The 24,033-nt window shown below is 45.2% G+C and overlaps 1 protein-coding gene across 2 annotated transcripts in view; it reads right to left on the reverse strand.

Moving 5' to 3' along the window:
- Positions 1-480: 480 nt before the first annotated feature.
- Positions 481-24,033, reverse strand: part of DGAT2 (diacylglycerol O-acyltransferase 2) — a 36,215-nt gene continuing 12,662 nt past the window's right edge. For both annotated transcript variants that reach the window (XM_032796796.2, XM_032796797.2), the window contains 7 exons: positions 23,620-23,739; positions 22,199-22,306; positions 20,828-20,898; positions 7,638-7,842; positions 4,528-4,702; positions 3,202-3,404; positions 481-1,956 (listed from right to left, as the gene is read on the reverse strand). In XM_032796796.2, coding sequence (XP_032652687.1) covers positions 1,802-1,956; positions 3,202-3,404; positions 4,528-4,702; positions 7,638-7,842; positions 20,828-20,898; positions 22,199-22,306; positions 23,620-23,739 — 1,037 coding nt within the window. In that variant the 3' untranslated portion in view covers positions 481-1,801. The remainder of the gene's footprint in view (positions 1,957-3,201; positions 3,405-4,527; positions 4,703-7,637; positions 7,843-20,827; positions 20,899-22,198; positions 22,307-23,619; positions 23,740-24,033) is intronic.

Genomic DNA, 24,033 nt, shown 5'->3' on the forward strand with positions numbered 1-24,033 from the left:
CCGGACAGCTATAGCTCCATCTCTAGCCAAGGATGGTTGAGAAGGAACTGAGGTGGGTTTGCATGTGAGGAGCAGGACATGCACCAAAAGTTCTCCGATCAGCAGCGCAGGGATGCAGAAACCCCTACAGTGGAGCACCCATAGGGACACTACTTATAGTAACTGATGTGTAAGATTCTCACAAGTGGAGTTTCAACACTTTTCAAGGCTGCATTCCAAACCTGGGTCTCATGAAGGATCTCTGGGAAGTAAGTGCTTAATTTCTGCCAGGTTCAGAGGGGGAGAGTTAAAGATTTACTATTGGTTAATCTGTAGGTTGTCATTGCCCTAATGCACATGCACCTAGAGTGTGTTGGAGGAACACTTGCAACACAGTCTAAATAAAATAAACCAAATAACCACAGATGACATTTAAGGAACCCTGTTACACATCTGTACGATGCAGAAGAGAGCCATGGCACAGGAGAAGAGGGTATGAACTATTTTTGGTCAAATTTATTTCTATAAATTTGTATAAAAAGTTTGGATATGGTACAATATTCCAACAAATAGGAAAGGAGAAACATTTAGTTGTGATGCAAGATTTCAGGACTGCCCTCTTGCATAATACAAAGGCACATTTCAGAGCTTCAATACACTCAACAGTTAATTGTTGAAGAAGGCAAGTTACACATGCAGTAGTGCAACATTTTAAATCACACACACAGTACTCTGAATACTACATTGCACTATAAGCATCAGTGTCAACATCCATGTAAACATTTAAAAAACAGTCAAACGTATATCCTGTGCAGAAAGGCTACTTCCTTACATTCACAGCATGGAATATATTATAATTTTTTATAAACTCATCTTCGAACAGCAGAATTCATTCCCAACTTTACATTTGGACCCTGATCTTGCAAACACATGCATCATTTCATGCACATGAACAGCCCTGTCGGATTCACCCTGCTGCACATCCCTGAGTGTTTGCAGGATCAGGGCCATTGTTACATTCACATAAAAAATTGCACCTCCCAATACTTCTAGAGTTTGTTTAAAGTATTGCTGGCTAATACTGAGCGCTTCCAACATTCTCATACAACACACATTCAAGTACCATCTAAAGTCAGATCTGCTTATAAAGACATTCAAAAATTAAAAATAGGGTACCCAATATAGTATATACTGCATGGAAATAACATGGTCCATTGGAGTTACAAGTTCTTTTGGTTTCCAACCCCATGCACACCAGAGGCTATAAAACAGGGCCCAACCATCGCATTGTTTGCGCTTTCAGAAGGGGCTTTTCCCAACCAGAAACACCCTTGTGCTATGTAATGACATCTAAAAAGCAGTTCTTGTGCAATGTAGCTACAATATTGGGCTATCAAATCAAATAAGTGCTTTCTTTGGGTTGCAAAATAAATGGACTCTATTCTCCCAGCAGAATCTGCCACTGCTGGTAAGAATCTATAGCAGTGGGAATATTTAAAGTCCATCATTGGCCTTCAGAAATATTGTATAGTAGATTACAATGGGAATCATGTTTTCCTCTGTCCTCATTTCCACAGCTGTGGGAAACTGTAGTGTTCTTCTTGATAGCGATGGCAATTTGTAATGGGATGTATCTGAAGCAAGATTTTTTTTATTTTTAAAAAGGTCTAACATTTGACTAGTTTAACAACTTTTTCCTTTAAAAACAAGACACCCATCCACACATGCTTTCAGCTTTATAGAATAAAAACAATGGACTTCTGGAGACACCATCTCCAACTCTGATTTCAGGCAGATCACCACCAGGTCAAACGTAGTTCTTTCAGTTGATGTCCAATACCTCAGTCTCTGGCAGGCCAAACTTAGTCTTGTACTTGTCAAAGAGTCTAATCAGAGAGCTCACATACATGCTGTGATAAAAGTCTATCTCCCTCTGGCTTGGATGGTCAACTTTAGGAATGGTGATAGGCTCCCCAACTGAAATGAAAAGCAAAATCCAGAACATTAGACAGTTTCTCTCCCAATAAAGGGTCTGAGGTTTCTGCATTGTCTAGATTCCTATCTATGCTGGATTTTTGCAGTGGTGTAGCTACATTTGTGCAGCCCCAGATGTAGATGCCCTGCAGTGGTGTAAGACAGGGCTTGCAACAGAACAACTTAACATACTAAGGGGGTTATCCAAAGCCCATTGCAATTATTGGAAAGATTCCCACTGCCTTCAACAAGCTTTGTGTCAGACTGCAAGTCACACCAAAACAATCCCTGCTTTCCAGTGGTGCAGAGCATGTCTTAGTAGGCAATTACAGTAGTTGTAGCAGAATCAAAAGTTATACCAGTGCAAATTTTGCTGCCAGTGCACTAGCGGGTGTAGAAACTTCTGCTGTTACAGACCAGCAGTAACTTACTACTCCTTCAAGAGTAAGGAGGAGGAATTGTATCTTAACCGGATGTCTCAGGAATACAATGCCTCCTGGTGCAATGCCTGGGGTAGTGCAGCTCATGCATTATTACCCTGTGCTGAAAGGTAAATTCTAGCTCACTGAACTCTTCCTGGGTGGTCCAGGCCAAATATATTGATCTTCTGAACTCTGCTGTGTTGGCTATTGGTTCATGTGCTGTTCTTATCTGGGTCACAAAGGGAGATGCTGCTTTACAATACTGTAAATACAATATTCACATAGGATCCATGTGGAGAGAAAGGGGACAGTAGGGAAACTGAACTTTGAACTATCTGCAGAGCATAGGCAATTGCCGTAGGATGGATTTTTCATTCACTATGGATCCTTTAAGATGACTTCCAGAGTCTGTTTCTGGTAGGTCTAAGTAACTGCTGAAATTTTTAAAACTGATGAATTAGAGACCTGACATACCAGCTGCAGTAAGAGAAACCCTGCATGGAACTGGACTGTTTTTCCCTTCTGAAAAGCTTGGTGCTTTGGGAGGCGAGAACAAAGAGGGGGCTCAGAACACTCAGTCTGGAGTGGGATCCAGACACAGATCTGGATTCCAGAGAGCAACCCAGTGTAACAACTTCTGCTAAACCAACATGATAACTGCAAGAAAGGATAAAAGGTTAAGTTTACCCTGCTTGAATCTGAGCCTTGGGATCCAGGGAGTCTAGTTATCCTAACCTCAGCACAATCTACTAAACCAGCCTCTTCTCCAGCCCAATAGAACAGTGCGGTGCTGTATGTCATGTACATGTTCAAATCCAGTGCCTACCAACAGTGGTGATGGGTTTGGAATAAGGTAGCAATCCCCAGGTGCTGGAAGAGAAAAGGCCACGGCCATGGAATATGCATGGAGCAAAACCAATGTGTTTCTGAAACTTCTTCTGGACCCATCTTCCCCAGGAGCCCTCCTCGAAGATCACCTGCTTGTAAACCTCGTTCTCACCAAACGAATACACCGGGACCAAATCCGCTCTACAAAGAAAGAAACAAGATGTGAGTCAAAGCCTTCCAGAGGCTGGAAATCAGCTTCTAGGCTCAATGCCAACAGACATATGCCTGAACAAAGAAGAGCAGCAGAAGAGGCTCCGCCTGATTTTCTGCGCACTGTATTCACTGCAACTTTGCCTGCAACATCCAAAAAATGAGCCTTCACTATTGCTAGGAGCTACTATGGTTTGCAATATGCAACACACTCCAGTGGGTGCCCTGGTCAGTTGTACAAATCATCAGAAGACAGATGGGAGAGGGAGGATGGGATTGTGATTAAGGCAGGCAGGTAGACTCAGAAGATCTGGGTTCAATTCCTGACTTTGCTACAGATTCCTTGGGCCAATCGTTTAATCCGTTTCTCCTCCATAAGGAAGGAGAAAAATGGGGGGAAAATCCCACGCTTTGTCTTGTCTCTTCAAATTGCAACATCTACGGGGCTGGGACTGCCCATGTACGTATACAGTGCATGGCATGCCTAGCACACTGATCTCAGCTAGGGACAACTAGGCATTACCATAATACAACCCTAAATCAGAAAAAAAAAGGTGAGCTATCCACCAATCATGTACACAACCAGAGCTGCATGGGCAGGACTAAAGCAAGCACCTGAACTGCCAGTTTCTATAGGTGTGCACACCCACAAAGTTAATCTGGTTCCTATTTCAGGGTTAGGCAGAACAATACTGTGGAAGTGGAACAAAGTAAGGACAATATAGGCTTTGGAACAGCAGAGTCTTACTGCATTTGTGCAGATGGCACAGTGGCAACTGTAGATGCTTTAATATTAAACAGCTTTTGCACCAAGAACAAAGGAAGATGGCACAAGCAAATGATCTCCACTACCTTAAGCCAGTTCCTTCTACAGCAAACTGTTCCAAGTACACACAGCCCCAAAGGGAAAGGCAAGAAGAAGCTCTCATGCCTGAAATCAGGCATACAGAATATGGGAAGAGTGCAAATGTCTCAGAAGGGAAGAGTAAATTCAAGTTCATTCCTTCATGTAATGACTGAGGAAGTACATAAGGGGGAGGGGCTGTTATAAATCTATTCCCATAGATGTGCTGGAAATTGAAGTGTTATGGATTAGAGTGGATTTCTCCTTTACCCGTGTCGTAGAGCCAGCTTCACAAATCCCTTCCGATTTTTCAGAGTCACTGAGTTCTTCCCTGGCATGCAGTTCAGGGACTCCGCAGCTCCTCCAACCACAATGACAATTGCATTTCCACTGCCATTCTTGGACAGGATGTAATCTATGCTGTCGCGGTTCACAGGACAGATACCTGAGCATTCCAGGAGAGAAAAATCTGGCTAGGAATTACGGAAGACTTGCCATTTGCAGTGCAGAAGATGAGTGGGTAAGGAGAGACATTTGGTTTTGAAAACAAAGTGCTGCACAATCCCCAGCTTTTAAAGATCATCTCCCCTCATCCCCGAGGGTGAGAGATGGCACCTATTCAATTCCAGCTGTTATAGACCAGCTGGATGGTCCTAAATAGGCCAACCATCCTCTAACTTAGAAAAGAAATCCCCACAGGCCAAAATGAACTCCAAAAATTTTTAGAGCCACATGGGTATGCTGAGCTCAACACTGCAACACCTAAGTGATTTAGAAACCTAAATCTCATTTTCAAAAGGGATTTAAGCACTTAAGCATCTAAGTTCCATTGATGCTGGATAGTATTTAGGCTCTTAAGTGCCTAAATCCCTTTTGAAAATATTTTCACTCCTAGATCGATTAGGTACTGCAACACAAGGCACAGCAATGCCCAAATACCTTTAAAAAGCCAGGCCTAAAACCTACAGGTGCGGCACTAGTCTTATATCAGTACAAGGCCCCTAATCCCACCCGCCTTTTGCTATTATAGGACAATTGCTCTGGTGCGTGGGCACTGAACTTTACCCTATCAGTTGGTAGTATTGCTCACTGGCGTAGTGCTGAACTGCCAGCACACAAGGGCTCACTTCTGCACTCAGAGATGAATGCCCATTTGTCTACGAGCCTTAGGGCTGTCTGATTTAAGGGAGAAATCCTGCCCCCAAATTTTGTAGCTATAAGAGTAGTTTTACACTTATTGAAGGGAGAAAGTTTGAGTGCTCAGTCAATTTAGCAGGATTTTCTGAGTATTGTAATGGTTTTTGCTGTGGGGACAGAGCGTGAAACCATGGAGAGACAGGAAATAGTAGGGAAAGAAATCTCATTTCCCTGGAAAGATGCTTTCTACCCCAGAATGCAACACGAAAGCAAGAAATGCACAGTGCACTTTCACACTGGGATCTCTTTATTCCAGTGTCAATTAGCCAAAGAACTAGCGCATTTTTCTAACATTTCTCAAAGTGGAGAGTGCTAGAAGTTAAAGCAAGCTAGACACTTTCTGTTCTGCTCTCAAACTAGAAAGGATGTATAGTGAAAAAGTATTCTGGTGGTGCCTTCATTTCTGCAGCATAATTATCCTAAGAACCCAGTACTGGCAAAGATGAGGGTACAGTCTGCAAGAGAGTAGGTGAATGCCATCCACTACACAGCCCTACAGGGGGCGTAATGCTTTACGGAATTAGCGCCAGGCTTGGCTCCAAGGGGCTTAAAATTCCAATCAGCAGTAGAAAAGTGGAATTTATTTTCCAGCTTTATTAAATATCACTTAATTGACAAATCCCAAATATGTGCCAAATAAATGCAGTATATTCTCAAGTTCCTGAAATACAGGGATTTTATGGTAAGGTTATTCTCACAAACATGAGCAGCCTAGAAAAAAAAAGTGTCCTTGTTCCTAAATTAAAGTTGCAGATATTCTAAAACACAATACACAGTCAAATGACTCGTACTTTCCTGAAATCAGTGACAGCTTTCTCACTAAAACCTTGAACATACATGATTTAAAGATTGGAATGAGATGTATTAGTGCAACATAGGAAGATCAGTTTCACTGCTTAATTCCCCCCGCCCCATCTAAACAGAGAGACAGCTTCCTTTTGAAGGGGAAAAGCATTTTGTGGAACAGCTGCAAGCTGAAATAATACCATTACCTAGTCTGTCTGTGGTAGGTAGCTAACTAGTGCATGACATGCAGGTTAGCAAGAGACTATCCCTCCTTGGTAGCAAACCCTGGTGTGACTACCCCACAGTGCCTGTCATGGTCTGTTTGTGTGCAGTCTACTGGTGTGTGCGTGAACACACACACTTCACTGCAGTGCTTGGAGCTAGCCCTTTGAAAAAAAGGACAAGATAAAAGCACCTGAGCAGACTATTAATGCAAATCACCACATTGCACATGGATAGTCCATGGCAGGCTATATTCACACACCTCCAGCTTGCCACAAACTAGATGTTCATGTAGTCAAGCCCTAAGTGTAACCTCACCACCGCCTACTGCCACACAGAGCATGTCTGAGTCATTCCAGAGCTAACAATACTTCCTAAGGCCAAGTCTACACTACACACATTTCAGTACAAGTACATTGCTCAGAGGTGTGAAATCCACACCCCTGAGCAATAGTGATACTGACTGTAGTCCCCTCCGGAGACAGCGCTATGTTGGCAGAAGAGTTTCTCCAGCCAACATAGCTACAGCCTCTTGCAGAGATGGGGCAACTACTATGGAGAGCACTCTTCAAAGCACTACAGGAGCACAGCAGCACCAATGTCGCTTTTGTAGTACAGACCTATCCTAACATTCTTTTCCTGGCCATTGGCGTTAATAGTCCAAGTTTCCCCCTTAAAAGGCACAAACTACCAATTTTCTATAGCCTTTTTGGTAATTACTGTAAATGGATTGAGAAGCAAAGCTAACCACAGTACTAAAATAATCAAGCACTAAAGAGAACATTTATGCTTGCTAGACATAAATTTGGCCTGTTTTTTCTCACCACCTCCAAATGCTCAATAGATCTTAGGAGATGAAGTGGCTTATTGTATTCTTTAGCCCAAATCCACTGGTGCCACTGCTAGATTGCTCACCTGCAGTGTTTCTTAGAGCTATGGCAAGATATGAGCTTCAGTGCACCTTTGTCTTTCTATTAAAATAAACCAGTCTCAGCCGCTCCAGCGGGCAAGCCGAGAACAAGCTGAGGAAGAGGAGATTCTGGAAATAAACTGCCTTTTCAGCTTCAAGCTTTGGATGCTGCAACATAGACCGAGGGGGTGGGAGGGAGACAGAATCTGGAGAGTGGCTAGGTGGGGAGAGGAAGAGACGAAGGAGTGGGATCTTTTGCTCTTACCGCCAGACATTAAGTAATCCCTCAAAATAGGCATTCTGAAGTTCCCAGCTAGTGTAGCAAGGTACGGTCTGATCCCAGGAAACTTCTGCCCAACACCAGTGGCTTCTGTGCTGAAGTTGCAGAACGCACCCAAGCTCATAATTCCATGTGGGTGGTAGCCAAAAATGTAATTCCTGTTGGTCAGCAGATTGTGGGTTTTTACCAGCTGAGAAAGAGAGGAATGTAACGTTAACACAATTTAAAATGCCAGCGAAATTGCATGCAGAAATTCTCTTTCACGAGACAACTTAAGGCCAAGAGAAAAGGAGGTTTTGAAAAATAAGTTTCACACTAAAATGTTGAAATCTGCAAAGCATCAGTGCCCAATTCACCAATGCTGATCTTCTGATCCCAACCCAGAAGTCTACCTTCCATCACCAACCACCAAGGAAATCCAGGACATGCCATCTTGAATTCACACAGGATGGTGGAAATGAGATTCACCTAGAAAGTCCTTTTGGCTCCCTACACTTAAGGGGCAAATATTGTATGAGTGTGTGTTCCCTATCATGGGACCATATGCTCACTTTGCCACGTTTCAGGGAATGATTTGGGTTTCAGCAAAAATCATTTCCCTTCAATGCCCCTCCTGCCATCCCATGTCCTGAAATCCTATTCTTTGCAGTCCTGGAAGCAGAAGCTGTACTTCGTGCCACAAAGCCCTTTAGATTGAACTATTGCACAAGAATGGGGAAAACCATTTCCTGTATTCGTTTCTTGTAGCTGCTAGCAAAATTCAACTTGCTGAATACCGAATGCAGGCTCTGACTCCCTGAAACCCACATCTGCTGCTTTGCGCTTCTAGAGCAGTTCACATTTATTGACCTCCCCAAATAAGCAGCCTCGACATAGTTTGCACTTGATTGGTAGTAGACACTTTCTGTAATTTTTTCTTCATGTTAGTGAGATTTTTACTTTCCTAAGTGATCTTATCTTTTCCCAACTCTTCTAAAATGCCGAGACTAGGTGCACGAGGCCTTCATAATCAGTGGCTGGCACTGTTCAGTTCCTGGAGGAACTGTACAGGAATCCAAGTGACAAGCCTTCTTGATTCAAGGTTGTGAGTTTTCTGGCCATTTGAAAACAGGGAGAAGAAAGACTGGCACAGAATCAATCCCTCCTGGACAAATTCAAATTTCATCAGTGCATCTTAGTTCTCACCCACACATAGCAAACAAAGTGCAGAGAAAAATCCACAGCCTGCCTGAAGCTGTGCCAGGTGCAAACTGGTTTCACTTACTCAATGAACCTGCTATCATTCAGCACACAAAACACCCCCATGAAAAAGCCATCTGACTGGGAAAGGAAGTCAAATAATTGTCACGCAGTTCACTGTCCCTGTAATCACAGCATAGGAGTACTGCATGGTTTTGCATCTGAGTGATCTTCTCTGCCATTAAAGCCTGGATACCTTATACAAGGTATCAACTGGTCTTTCACAAGGCAGAACAGGGATCACTGACTAGAATTCCTTAGCAGATGCAGGAGCAGAGATTGGCTTTGTTTCAGATGGTGCATTCAGAATAAGATTGTACAAATTCTGCCAGGTTCCAAAAAGGCAGAAGCTTTAGCTGCTCTGGTATTGTATATGGTACAAACACACCGCAGTCTAAATTTTGGCCTCCGATATCTACATGCATCTTGCATTGAAGTCAGTTTAATGGGTTAACTTCAGTGGGAGCTGCACTCATGTATGGGTACTGTGGTAGCACCCAGGAGCCCCAGTCATGAGCCAGGATACCATTGTGCTAGGAGCTGTACAAACACATAAAAAGACAGTCCCTGCTCCAAAGAGCTTACAAATCTCTCATATCCAAAGGCAGAATATGGCCCTTGATATGACTATATAATAAGTTGTATTTGAAAGAGCAGAGAAACTGTCCAAAAAAAACAAAAAAAAAACACTGACAATGTTGCACCATAGCTGATTTAGACCAAGAAGTTTATTGGTGATATGACAACATGGCTCAACTAAACTACAAAGTACCGAAACGCAACTCTGTGGGCCTAATGTGTTGTAATAAATCTAATGCCCTAGCATTTCTATGCACATGCAATACGTTGCATTTGAAAGAATGCAGAAGCTTTGCAAAATATCTGGTGAAAGTAGGTTTGCATCACCACACCACATTTTAAGCAAAGAGATTTCTAGGCAACAGAAGTCAAGTCATGTTGTCCTGAATTGCCAAGATTCCGGATCACCAAAAAGTACCTAATACATTGCAATTGATCAAGTGCCCAGGAGTTTGAATCAAAGAGGATGGTACTCAAAAACAAATCTACCATAAAGTAACATTTGTTCTGAAAAAAAAAGCACATGAATGATACTTCAGCAGGTTAAATGTATAGATCATCATCTTCCCTAGGGACTTACTCTTTATAAGAGCAGCAAAGAATCCTGTGGCACCTTATAGACTAACAGAAGTATTGGAGCATGAGCTTTCGTGGGTGAATACCCACTTCGTCAGACGTTTCACCCACAAAAGCTTATGCTCCAATACATCTGTTAATCTATAAGGTGCCACAGGACTCTTGCTTTTTACAGATCCAGACTAACATGGCTAACCCTTTGATACACACTTATAAATTATGTGGGACTAAATATCCCAGCAATATTATAAAGATGCTCAGAGATTTATTACATTATGGTAGCAGCCACAGTTCTTGAGCAGGAGGGGACCCTGTTTTGCTAAGTGCCATCCCCATGCCAAGATTCAAACTTATTGCTTTATAAATTAGGGCAATATTTTTTTCAGGGTTTCCCTTCTTTTTAATCTCATGAAAACAAAAGCTAGCAAGATGACACAAAGCAACTCTTCTTCTCTGGAGGAAGAATCCCCAAAAGGTCTGATTATGAGCTCCCAGAATGACACTCTCTGAAGAGCTCAATTATGTACAGTTTGTACTGCACTAATACTCAAGATCCTCAATCACAGACCAGGATCCCATGGTGCCTGGTGCTGTGCATACCTAGAACAAGATAATTCCTGCCCTAAAGAGCTGCTTATATGCTAGCACTCACAATCAGAGATACTCAGGCTCCATGTGTTTTTAAAGCTAAAACTGTTTCATGTCTCAGAGAAAGAAACGGATGCAATCTTTTCGCATCTAACTCCATTACTGAACAAACTGCTGTGCATCATTAATTGGCAGTGGAGTGCATGTTCTGCCACCTTGCTTTGTTCCAGTACCTGGACATAGCAGGAAGGACATTCCACATCTTTATGGTTTTGGGAGCTTTAAGACACTGACTTAGGTGAAGGCTGAAGCCGATTGTCCCTTTGCTGGCAGACTAGCAGTACAAACAACTAAGCACAGCTTTTCCCTTGCTGGAGTAGTCTAGATATTGAAGGGATGAGGCCATACCTCTCAGGGGTAAGGCTGCTCTGGGTTACAGCTCAGAGACCTAATTAAAGATGCTGCAAGGTCTGGGTTACCTTTCTGCATTCTAATAATGCATATGCAGAGCCTGCCCCTTCTATATGCCTCAGTGAGCACAGTGAGAGGGGGAAGAGAGCCAGCTCATCCCAGCAGCTGTTCTTTGTCACCCAGAATCCCACGTGCTCATGTTTATCCTGAGAGGTCACTTTAGGAGGAGTTCACACCCTTCGGGGCTCTGAAAGCCACACTCTACAGTGGTGTCTGTTTGCCATTGGACTCTAACCTGTCAGGGCTTCCATCAGACAGGAGGCCCTTTTGCAACCCTGCCAGCCTTCGAGGCTGAAGCAGCAGTGAGGAGTGATCAGTTACCCCCTACTTCTCAGCACATTGTGAATGGGCTACAGAAGTCTCACGGGTTTGTCCACACTGTCATGAGGTGGGATTGCCTCACACGTGGACAGGCCTGAGCTAGCTTGGATGGAGCTAGCTCGCTCAGAATAGCGGCAGAGCTGTGGTGGGATGGGGTAGCCGCTGGCATACAGTCCCATCAGTACTTTAGGTGCATACTTGGAGAAACAGCCCATGCTGCTGCATCTACAGTGCTAGCGATACCCAAGCTCGCTCGATCCAAGCGAGTGCCGGTAGGCCTGTGCATTCTGCCTCGTCCAGCCCAATGGACAGCTGGCACATGAGACAACCTTGTCAGAAAACTACATCCTCCCTTCTCTCCTCCTTAATTAACACAGCCCACTGCCCTTCCTTTGCAAAGCATCCCAGAAGGATGGGGCAGGCCAGCCAGTTATTTGTGTAGCTGCTGAGGGGGTAGGTGCTAAGTTAGTGAGTTATATCACTGTGCAGACCCTTGACCATGGCACTCTTAAAAGCCGTACCCCAGAGTAATGTGGCATTTTGAGCAAATCAAGGGGGCTTCTAGAGAGGAACTCAGGCAGAGGGCTGGGGGAGAAAATCCAGAAGTATAATCATTAAAAGAACAAGAGCTTTGGAAGAATGATAAGTGCTCCTGTGTCAGGGCTTCAGCCAAACCTGTACCTGGCAGAGACTAGAAAAACTTTTCTTGGGCACAGGTTACCCAGGAGGAATTTCTGGCATCTTCCTTTAAAAGCCACCATTGGCCACTGTTGGTGGCAGGACTGCGGACTAGATGGACCACCGGTCTGAGCATGGCATTTCCCACAAGATCCTATAGGTGATTAAGCCAGCTGATTAAGATGGAGAATAGTCCATAGCTGCACATGGTTTTGTTTTCCCCTGTATACATACTACTTTAGCACAGAGATCCTAAAGCGTCCCTGGTGCCCCCTTCAACACCTCACTCTCCACTCCCCGTGTAATCATCCTCCTCCGCTTATTTTACAGCCCTCACTCGGTGAAAGGCGCCATAATGCAATGTTCAGCAGCATGAAATCCACACTTCCCCGTGGCTCACGCTGTCCAGCGGTTACTAACGAGTGATATTTTAAAAGGGTTACCCCCAGACTGAAGCTACGACCTTCAGCCCAGTGCCCCGAGGTTGGACTTTCCTCCCCACAGCTAATAAAGCTGCTGCGAATGGGACTCCTAAGTGCAGAGAGCTGTTGAGTCTGACAGCACATGCACAAACAGAAAGGGGAGTAGCCATGGTAACTGGACACAGTCCACGTAGAGAGCCTGAACAGCCTAGGGGCCAAGGGGTTGACCACCATCCAGACCTAGGAAGAAATAGGGCTCGCCCCAAAGCATTGACTGTCCAAATGTATTTTTGGACCAAGGGTACGTCTACCCTTTGCGTGGCAGTAGCAATGGTGTGATGGGCCAGCTGCCTCAAGTCTGCATCTAGCATGTCAGCCAGATCCAGGCTTGGGCCAGCTAGCCCCTCCCACGCCTCACACCACCATACCCTACTGTTAAGCCCACTAGGTCAAACGTTGGGTCTTACCACTCAAGCTCTGCTTGAGCTGGAATTTACACCTCCAGCACCACATGGAGACATGCCCCCGGCTTCCTTTCCTTTACTCCTGGGGTAGGGGTGACTGAGGACAGGGCTAGTTCCTGTTCATATTTATTCCTCTTTATGCTGGACCAGCAGGAAGCGTTGGGTAAGGGGGTGGAAGGTTAGAACAAACGGAGAGCAAGCAAGGGGTTGGTGGGGGCAGGGAGAACGATGCAGGCTGTACAAGGACTGAGGCAGAGGCTGGTGCAAACAGCCAATCAGCAGAGAGTAAAAGCTGTCTGAGAGCTCCCAGTGCCACACGCTAGCTGCTGACATCGCTTGGGTCCAAGGTGTCTGGAGCAGGCAATACCAGCTGGGCATCTCCCTGCCTCACTGGTGCCAGGAATGCCCCTCGTATCCCCAGAGACTAGAGTTTGTCCTGCCTTGCTTCCTCCATAGCCCAATCCCCTGACCCGGAGTGGGAGTGCTAAGACCCAAGGTCTGGCTACCATTTTTGCAGCAACACCCATCTATTCTGTCTCAGAGGGGCTGGATGTTATTGAAATTAGGGATTAAAGAAGATCTGCGATGTCTAGTGCAGGATGCAAGAGCCTCTGCTTCAATTTTGCTGCAGCAGACCAGCTTAGAAGGAAGGAAAATACTCTTCTGTATGCCAAATAGGCCGGCCAGATCAAAGGGATTTGGGAGCAAGCTGGAAGAGCTCTTACAAGCCTCACTTGGCACGAATGGTGCAAGGCTGCCTGCAGCCACCTTTGACTCTGCTAGCAAGCTAATTGTCAGGTGCTTATTTGAAATAATAGCATTAAGCAGAGGCTGTTTGCAGCTACACTCTAAAGCTGGCTACTTAAGCGTCTGCTGAAGCCATTCAGGAGCAAAAACGATACACATTTCAGAGTTTTGAATGTGCATCTCTTCTGACCAAGCAGGCACTTTATAAAGCTGAGCACTATAGGGTTCATGTGACAAACACTGGTTCACATTCACAAGCACTGCAGTGGTTCTCAGACAGGGGTACCTAGAGGTCTTCCAGAGGATACATCAACTCATCTAGATATTTGCTTTGTTTTACAACAGGCTACATAAAACCACTAGCAAAGTCAGGAAAAACTAAAGTTTCATACAGACTATGACTTTGTTTATACTTTCCTATATAGTAGATCAGAGTTTCAAACCTGAGGGGGGTCACGATATTTTTATAATTATATGGTAAGCAATTTCAGTAATAGTGTGCTATGACACTTTTGTATGTGTGTCTGATTTTGTAAACAAGTAGTTTAAGAGAGGTGAAACTTGAAGTACACAAGACAAATCAGACTCCTGAAAGGGATCACTAGTCTGGAAAGGTTGAGAGCCACTGGTTTAGAGAGAGAGAGAGAGAGAAACATTGTAAGTGTTGATATGCACCAATGCTGATTTCACTCAGGAAAATTCCCTGTAAATAAAGTCCTTTACTTTATGACACAAGACAAAGTTATGCAATAACCAGATTGTAATGATCATAACTAGATAAGCAAGCAAAGATTAGCAGCGCACACTTGGTAAGTGGACTCTAGAATACAACAAGGCAGTCTGTTGCTATCTAGAACCACTAGACTAACAGATACAGGTAATTATTAATCACAGCACCTGGCCCAGATGGACATCAAAGGTTATACTTTGTATAGACCTCCTAACTGAGAGAGCCTAGGCTGCAGAACTCCAGAAATTGTCCTGGGACTGCAGTTTACCTACACTGCTAAGCTTGAAGAACTCCTGCTTCCAGGGCCAGTCATTAAGTCGTAGCAGACATAAGCCTTCCTAAGCCAACAGCTTCCTAAGCTTATTTCTGCCCCACTAACTGATGTTGTTCTGCTCCCTTACAGGCTAACCTCACTAAATATATTCCCTACACCTTTGGCAGCAGGTCAGTTTTGTATCTGGCATGATCTTTAACAGAAAGAAAGGACACAGGATTCATGTCTAGCTTCCTCTGCTTCCCAAGCCTTAGCAGTTTCGAAATACAGTACAACCTCCACTAAATGCATCTTGCAGCACAGACAGCCTAGTGACCAAGCCTCACTTCTCAGAGACTTATGGTACTAGAGTTTGGTCTCTTATGCCTAAGACTTCATAAGTGCTACCCAAGAGATGCAGCAGCCCACAGCCATGAGTATTCCACTCAGCAGCATAGCAAGCTTGGCTACAGGAACGGCCAAAACCCAACTAGAACATGACTGACTGGCTTCCTTGCTAATTCACAAGAGGTTTTACCATTCCTCTCCCTCCCCACCCCATTATTGGCCCAACTGAGTGGGCTCTTCAAGCACTGTTCATGTGTTTTAAATATTTTGGATTTAATAGTTATTTGGGTTACAGTGGCAGCTAGAGACACCATTGTGCTAGGCATTGTACATATGTAGCAGCAAGTAGGAGGAATCGCATTCTTAAGGAACTTACAACCTAGAGAGACAGGATATGTAAAGAGGCCAAAAACAAGCATGGAGCTGAAGTGACAGTGAATGTCACAGAGCAGGGCCATGACAAAGCTGGGTGTAAAGCCGAGATCTCTGGCCTCAGTCCTGTACCTGAACTACTAGATCACAGGGCCTCCATTTTATACCTTGTTTCTAGGGCCAGATACCCAGCTTAGGAATACGTCATTCATAGCAATTTTCTTATGGCAGAGATACAAGTGTGATGGTGGGATGGGCAGTAGGTGCTTGCCCCCACATGGGATGCAAACACTTTACATGGTTATGCACTTTAAGCAGGTTTGCTTTTAAATATAAGCATTTAGTACCACGGCACCTTTCACTGCTACAAAACTAACGTTGGTAGGTTGGGTAGATCAGAGCAGCAGAGACACAGTAGGAGAATTAAACACTGATTGTCAGATGGAGGCAGATGTTGAAGATTACCTGGTTGCTCAATGATCATGGGAAAGATTCATACAGGGCAAAGTTCTGCATCACACAGTGTGACTTCCCCTCCTGTCTCCACCTTAATTAGGCAGCACGAGGGATTCTTGGACCCTTACTATCTCCCTTGTGCACTTCACCCAGTATGTGGCTGTGCAAAGACTGAAAAACGTAGACAGCACTTTATGGCGTATTTGCCCCCCAACATCCCTCCTCTGAACTAGGTAAAGCGGTTCACAAGCCAGGGGTCAGTTTAGGGAGTCACCAATCTGAGTAGCTGGTTTTAAAGCCATTAGCACCCTTGCTGACAGGTTTTTAATACTGTAGGATTTGAACACCTTCCAGTAGCCTATTTGTACTTCCTCCTACTCCCAAGCAGCTATGGGATCAAACGCTGTCCTAGCACCTGATGCTTCCCAAGCCTACATCCCTTGTGTCAAGACTCAGCCTAGCCGCTGGCACCTTTTCACACCTCTCTCCCTTGTCGCATGCCCATCCCTACAGGTATAAATGCCATCTCACATGGTCATTTCCGCCTTTTAAATGCAGTCTCCTGTCCGGATCAGTGGAGCGAGCTCGGCTGTCACTACTGTTCAGCCACATGGTGACAGGCAGCCCAGTGAGGTATTTCAGTGGCAGCAGTGGGATCTAGACAAACACTTAGCAAATTTTGATCTGATTTTAGAGAATGTGATTAAGGAGTCAGAGCTGGCTCCTGCAAGCATTTTAGAAGGAGGCAGTAGCTGGTCTGGTATCACCCACATGCAGACCAGAGAGTATGGGTTACACAGGAGCCATGTGTATGACACCATAACACATCTGAGTCCTGCCATTCATGGCACGTTTAGCTGCTCAATACTTCAAGGAAGTAGTCTCAGTCCCTCCATACCCAAGGTAATCCCCCCCCACCGCCACCATCAGCATCCAGCAACCCTAATACATATATCTTACATTTATATAAAGCCTTCCAGCCTAAAGGTAGCGTTTGCTGAACTCCTCCACAGCTGATGGCTGTGCCAGTTAACCCAGGTTCTAATGAGAATCACTGATACACACTTCTGCAGAGTACTGGTCTCAGATCACACCCAAGTGCACATCTGGCTGATTTTAAATGTCGAACAATCCCTGCCTGTCCTAAGCAGGTATTTAGGACATGGTAGTTCACACCTTAACTCTGCCCACGCTGGCTTGTCACCATTGCCAACACTAGCCTATCTGCTCTCCGATGGGAAAGTGGACACTTTCTAAGCAGTAGAGCCAGGAGAGAACAGGGGTGTTCTTACCCACTCAAGTTAATCAGGCCCACTACAATATTAGCTGTTTATAACACCATGGTATGCTCCTGCCTCAGTGTTAGTAGCTACAGGCAATGTCTGCATTAGCCTTGGGAAAGCTTTCCCAGCAGTGCTCAGAGCTTCAGCTTCACTCCTAGGCTCTGCTGTTTTAAGGCCCATCTTCCAGCCATGTTCAGAGCAAGTCTATGTGATTAACATTCTGGGGGCTGTGCAGAGAACACAGCTCTTTTGGGAAGTGGGAATCCGCAGCATGGAGGGAAGGGCACTTGCTATCACCAGTGGAGCTAACCCAGCAGCTGTGGGAAATGATAGCCAGGCTCCTGACACAGACAAGGCCACAGAGTACCAGGAATACCGGAATATGGTTCTTGCTTAAAAAGGTACACGGCTTCCAACCTCTGGAGAGAAAGGGCTGGTTGTGTTGTTGGCTGTTCGATAGCCCCACCCTGCCTGGGGGTGGGGAGGAAGAGCTACAGAAGGTCTTACCCAGTCATGTAACAGGCATTTTTCAAACATGCTTCTAAATGTACCAGGGCCATTTGGCAGCCAAGATACCTGATTGCCCCTGTTTGTTTCCTTACATGGGACAGCCATGGTCATTAGGTATGTGATGCTGCACAGTGGTAGATAACCAGGACTTTGTCCCCAGCTTTCTATAGGGGTGGTGGCCCCTGCATTGCCATTGAAATGGGATCCCACCAATGGGAAAGGTCAGCTGCCTTATACCCTTATCATATCAGCAGGAGTGTTCAGTCTGTCAGGGATGGATAGCATGCCTAGACCAAGCATGCGTCCTGATGGAGGGAATGAAGACCAAAGGACAGAGACGGAGCTATGTGCCAAAGACAACATATGGGAATCATTTGGATACACAAGAGGGCTCAAGAGAGCACAGGGTGAGAACTACACATGCTGCAGTACTGCAGCCTGAGTAGCTGGCATCATACCAGCATTCCTGCATGATGCAGTGAGATGGATCTGCGGCCACAGATTTGACAGCCCTGCCTGAAGGAGTCCTGCCCATTTGCCACTTCGACCTTGTGTAGAGAGCACAGCTCTTACAAAAATCCAAAGAGGCAGGTGCCTGGTGCTGAGACTTCAGGGTGAGAGGACAACCCAGCCAAGACTGAATCCACAGCCAGTGGAGGACAGCCAGAAGGATCAAGCTAATTGCTTTTCCTCTGTTTAATATCCTCTTCCCCCATGCCTGCCTGCCTGACATTGTGTCAGATGTTCCAACTCTGTGCTGAATCAGTTGCTGACTTCATGTTCCACTGTTTGTGTGGCTGATAAACAATGCTTATCTAGAGTCACCATCTGCATGCAAGGCCCAAGGACCAGTGAAGTAGCAGTACACGCTCTCCAAGGTAGCTGCAGGGAGATGGCAAGTCAGCAGGGAGTTATTTGGGCTAAGAAATCCCATAGGTGTTCAACAAGCTTTACTAGAAAACCCTAGGAGTTACAGTTTTGACAAGTTATTGTTTGATGTGCTTAATTTTGCAGCTATGCTTCTGACTGCTAAGGCCAGCAAGGATCACCATTAAAAGCCAACAGATGTCATCTAGTCCAAGTATTCTTCAATATTATTGATGCATAGTATGTGTTAGCAAATACTGGCTTTTTAATAGCTACCACTGCATTCCTAAAATAAGTATCTTGAATGACCTACCCTTCCTCCAACAGGCATTCTGAGAACAGACCTCTTCCCAGCTCCAAGCCCTCTAACTAGCCCCGAAGAGTCCTCAGCTGCACAGCAGGGTTACTTCCATGTATGTTTTCCCTTCCCATGCACTTGCCAGTCCTTCTCCCCAAGCAACCTGTCTAGTTGGATCAGAATTATTAGCTGGGAGACTGGCTGAAGGGGCAGGAGGTGCACAGGCTAGACCAGATGTCTCGAACTCAAACCACTATGAGGGCCACATGATGACTAGTACATTGGCCCAAGGGCCGCATTTACTGACACCTCCCCCTACTGCCCTCAGCCCTGCCCCGACTCCACCCCTTCCATGAGGCCCTGCCCTGCCTCTTCCCACTCCTCCCCTGAAATCCCCACTCCAACTCCGCCCCATTCCTGCCCCCAGGGGGAGCAGGAGGGGTGTGGCAGGGGCTCAGGGTGCAGCAGAGGTTTCAGGGCAGGGGGTTGGGATGCAGGAGGGGAGCAAGGGGCAGGCTCCAGCCTGACGTGCACTGGGGGCAGGGCACGCTCCCCGCCTGCCTGCTCTGCCCCATGCTGCTCCGGGAATCGGCTGGAACCTGGGGAAGGAGGGGCGCAGGGTTGTGTGGGGCTGTTACTTCAGGCACCGCCCCAGGCAGCTCCCATTGGCTCTGGTTCCCCGTTCCTGGCCAATGGGAGCTGCTGGAGATGGTGCCTCAAGCAACAGCCCCCCCGACACCCCTGAGCCCCTCCTTCCCCAGGTTCCAGATGCTTCCTGGAGCAGCATGGGGTAGGGCAGGCAGGTGGGGAGCCTGCCCTGCCCCTGGTGCTGGTTGGGCCAGAACTGCTCTAGGTAAATGCTGCGGGAGGGCAGGGGGGGCTGCGAGGAGCTTGTGGGGTGCAGAAAATAACCCCACAGGCTGCATGTTTGAGACCCCTGGGCTAGAGAATCAGAGCATTTGGAAGATGAAAAGGAGAGTGATTTCATGTCCAAGACACACCCACTTCCCCAGTGCTGGAGCCCTCCCAAATTAGCTACAAATACTTGGCAGCCTGCTCCACTTCAGCAGTGGCCATTTCCCAGGGGTGCAGGTCCATTGTTAGAGATGGAAACCTTAACTCTGCTACTAACTACCCATCTGCTGATGGTGCTGTAAAGTGGAATCCTGCTAATTCCAAGGTCTTGTACTGCAAAGTGGCATACAGGATGCCTTGAATTCTTTAGTTGTAAAGTGCTATCCTATAGCTTAATGAAAACTGGCAAGTCTCAACCCCAGCTATCAATAACTTGAACAGCATCTCAGAAGCCCAGAGACAGAACAGCAATTCATTGAGGCTACCATGTGATCAAGCAGGTGCAATAAAAATTATTCCTGCCCCCCCCCCACCCCAAGGACTTCTTGCATATTAATAAAATTAAAGTTTAGAAGTGATCACCCCCTATACCACCAGGAAGCCTTACGGGCAATAGACTGGATCTTGGCCTTAGGTAGTGTTCTATGAAATAAAGAGCCCAAGATGCAGAGGGAATAGCCTTTACTTCACATGTTCTAGCTGGTGGGGAGGGGTGAACAGGAAAAATCCATTGTTTATAGGATACTCTTGTACCACCAGATTTCTCCAAGGCAAACTGATGCCTTGAATCAATGGAATCATCTCAAAAAACAATGACATTCCTATCAGGATTGATTAGGGATGCACCAAGTTTGCAATGCAAACAGACTGTTCTGGGGAAATACATATCACATGGTGGGAACCTAAATAAAGCACATTTTCTTATCTTGGTTTTCCAGTTTCAGATAAAGGCCTGTGTACAGAACAAGAGCTGGTTTCCTCATGTCAAAGAGGGTTTGTTTGGTTGTGTGTTTTTTTAAAAACACACAACCACCAAGAGGTTACCACAAGACAAATCTTTAAAAGGAACAGAAGAGCCCTTTGTACAGTCAAGAGTAGAGCAAGAAAAGGTTATTTACCCGTACTGGAAAATAGTCTCTGAAGTATCTCCATATGGCCCAGTTTCTGACCCACTGGGATCTTCTTCCACCTTGGAAAAAAAAAGGAAGAAAGTGTAGTCTGAGAATATCAGTAGCAGTTTGGAAGAGCAACACCACTGATACCCATTAGAAGATCTCAGGACAGCACAGATGCCCTGCAGCCCTGGGAGGTAGAGAATTGCACAAGGCATGAAGGCTTTGTTTTCAGAGGTATGGAGCACCTGCACCTCTCCTTGGCTTCCACACTTCTGAAGAAAGTCAGGCCTCAGGCAACAACTGAATAGCAGAGTTGACAACTGAACCCCAAAGTCCCCCCCAAGTTCCAATGCCATGTAAACACTAGAACTGAAAACAGGGGTTTGTAGTATTAAGACACCCATGTTTACCATCTTTTGCATGAGTTTCTTCCCCTGAGAAAGTCCATTAGCTCAGCCAGGATCTTTTTGCACTGAAAGCTATGTAGAGTTAAAGTCTGGCTGAGACATTAAGTCTTTAATGCCCTGGTGGTCCTAATTGCCCTGTCTGGCTACAAGAGGGCTTTTTTCCTACTAAGAAAGCTTATAAGCATGGGGAAACTGTATTCAAGTGTGTCAACTGAAGTAACCTGATCATTCTCAACTAGTTTCCACAAAACAGTAGGTCAATAGACATCTCCAACTCCCTGACATGTGCATCACTAACCAAAGCAGCCACTTGATCTTAACTGTAAAGACTTCAACTTCCTCGGGCTTTTGCCAAGTCAGGTTTTAATTTGGCTTGCAAGTTTTCAAACAGGACTTTGGAATCTTGTAAGAACATTTAGAGACAAGTAATTAGCCTGGGGAGCACATTGCTACAAGAGCTTAGTTGGATTTAGAGAAGGGCTACACATTTATAAGGATAAGAAAATTTGCTGTCACTTCCCAGGACAGTCAGGCAGGATGTATGGGCTAGTCTACACAGGGAAGTCAGTGCACACCAAGCTAGAGTGTGAGTTTAAAGCACATTAGCCACTCTGCACTAAATCCGTGTGGGCACTCCTGCCCTCAGGTGCTTTAGCTTTGTACACTTCCAGAGTGCATTAGACTTATGTGCACAAAGGCATACAGTACACATCCACACAGAGTTAGTGTGGAGTAACTAGTATGCACCAGCTACTGCAGGCTGCCCCCCCACCATGTACAGACAAGCTATGTTATATGGCAAGCCACCCACTAACTGAAAAGAGTTCTATTCCCCACCTCCTCCCAACACACAGAAATTTCCATAGCTGTCTATGAGGAGCTTTGCACATTCTGTGGCATATGGCATGTTCTATGTAAAGCCTCTACCACACTAAGAAGAGGCAGCATGCTATATTTGATGACTTACCTTTCTTTGGAGTATTCCAGTCAAACACCAGCCATGCCAAGTACACAGCTGCAATCACCCAGCAGTCTGTACAGAGTATGTACATGAGGATTACAGTGCATGTCACGCCTGGAGTTGCCAGAAGGTCAGGGAGGAGATAAGAGGGGAAATGGCATGAAAGTCTCATTTTTGCAGAGTAGGTATCTCTATCAGCATTAACACCCTTTGACTTTTGACCCTGACGTACTTAAGGATTTTTAAACTAAATCAGATTTAGTTGTTACAGATTAGTGACATCACACTGAGACTAAGCCTTCGATAGGGCCACGATAAAGCTTCATCCAGAGCAGCCTACTTCAGAGCAGTTACTTCCCTGTCCCTGCCCCAGAGTCCACAGGTTCTCCTGCTGCAGCAGGCTCCCTGGGCCTCATGAGGAAGAGATTCTGCTGCTAGTTCCATTTTCTTGTGTAACAGGTAAGACTCCCGACACACTGGATATTCCTCAACACAAAGAAGTTCCTCTCACACACCCTTGCACCAGGCTGGGACTTATACAAGAGCAGCAAGCACTGATTTTAAATTATGAGAGGGGAAAAAAATCCCTCTATGTCCCACCAACACATCTGGAATGAAAGAGGAAATTCAACTGGAAACTTCCGGCAGGCAGTATATAGGCAGTGAACAGGAAGTATTTGACAACAGGCATGCTGATGGTGGTTCAAATCAGACTGGATGAGTTGGACAATGCAGTCCAGGTGCTCAGAGAGACTAGCCGACTTTGATTTACTTTAATACTAGCAATTATTAATCAAGAAAAAACTAAAATGCTTCTCTTCTTCCCACTCAGAGCTCCTCTTAACTAAGCAGGTATTAAAGGAGGAAGGAAAAGTCTTTGCAGCTGATATGATGGGCGCACAAGTGTCACCTATAAGATGACTAGCTGCAAGCACTCCAGTGAGTTCTACTGGACTGGAATCTCCAGAGAAGAGTCACATTGCAAGAGATCATTAAAAATTAGACTGACCAAAGCTTGGAATATATGGTAAGAAGCAGTCCATCAGTGCTGAGGAGATTGGAAAGACCCATGATTCTATATTCTTAGAGTGGCTGTCACTAGAAATGCAGATTGGATACTTTTTTCCCCACTACATTTGGAGCATTCATGGCAAGACTGTTATCTGCCGAGCACAGACTGTACAGAAGGAAGGATTTTAAAAGAGATCTGCATCTTTGTGCTCCAATACCTACAGATCAGCCCTACTTACATGTGTGTAGTAATCTTTCCTATGTGTTCTGTTTATCTAGCCATAGTAACACCCTCATCTTAAGCAACAGAGGGAGACCCAACAGGTTTTACCTTAGCTGTTAATGACCATGATTTGATTTCTGCCAGGACAGTTTTAATCAAGAACCTTCATTTTCAAATGAAAGTTATTTCTTACCCATGACAAGGAAAGTAAGGACCCATTGCAGCACAGATATAATCTGAAGTTGCTTCTCTACTTTGGACTTGGACAACCAGGATAAATCCTGCAGAGCAGAGAGGATGCTTGATCCAGTACCTAAGAACAGAAAAATAAAGATAAAAATTACTCTGTACATCCTTTTAGAACAAAAGCATCATTTGAAGTGAAAAACAGAAAGCATAGAACATGGAGTTCTGTGCTGTATTACAGAAATCACTTCTAGTTTAAGATAACTAAACCGGATGTATGTAGTTTACATTAGTCTCTTGGATGTCATCTCATTAAGGAAAAAGAGCCTGAAGAGGAAATCTGTTATTCTATAACTAAACAGCTGTTCTATAAATGCTTGCCATGACTGTTGCAAAGTAGCAGAAATCCTCTTCAGTGCTC

This window comes from Chelonoidis abingdonii, chromosome 1, assembly GCF_003597395.2.
Source record: "Chelonoidis abingdonii isolate Lonesome George chromosome 1, CheloAbing_2.0, whole genome shotgun sequence".
Taxonomy (NCBI): domain Eukaryota; kingdom Metazoa; phylum Chordata; order Testudines; family Testudinidae; genus Chelonoidis; species Chelonoidis abingdonii.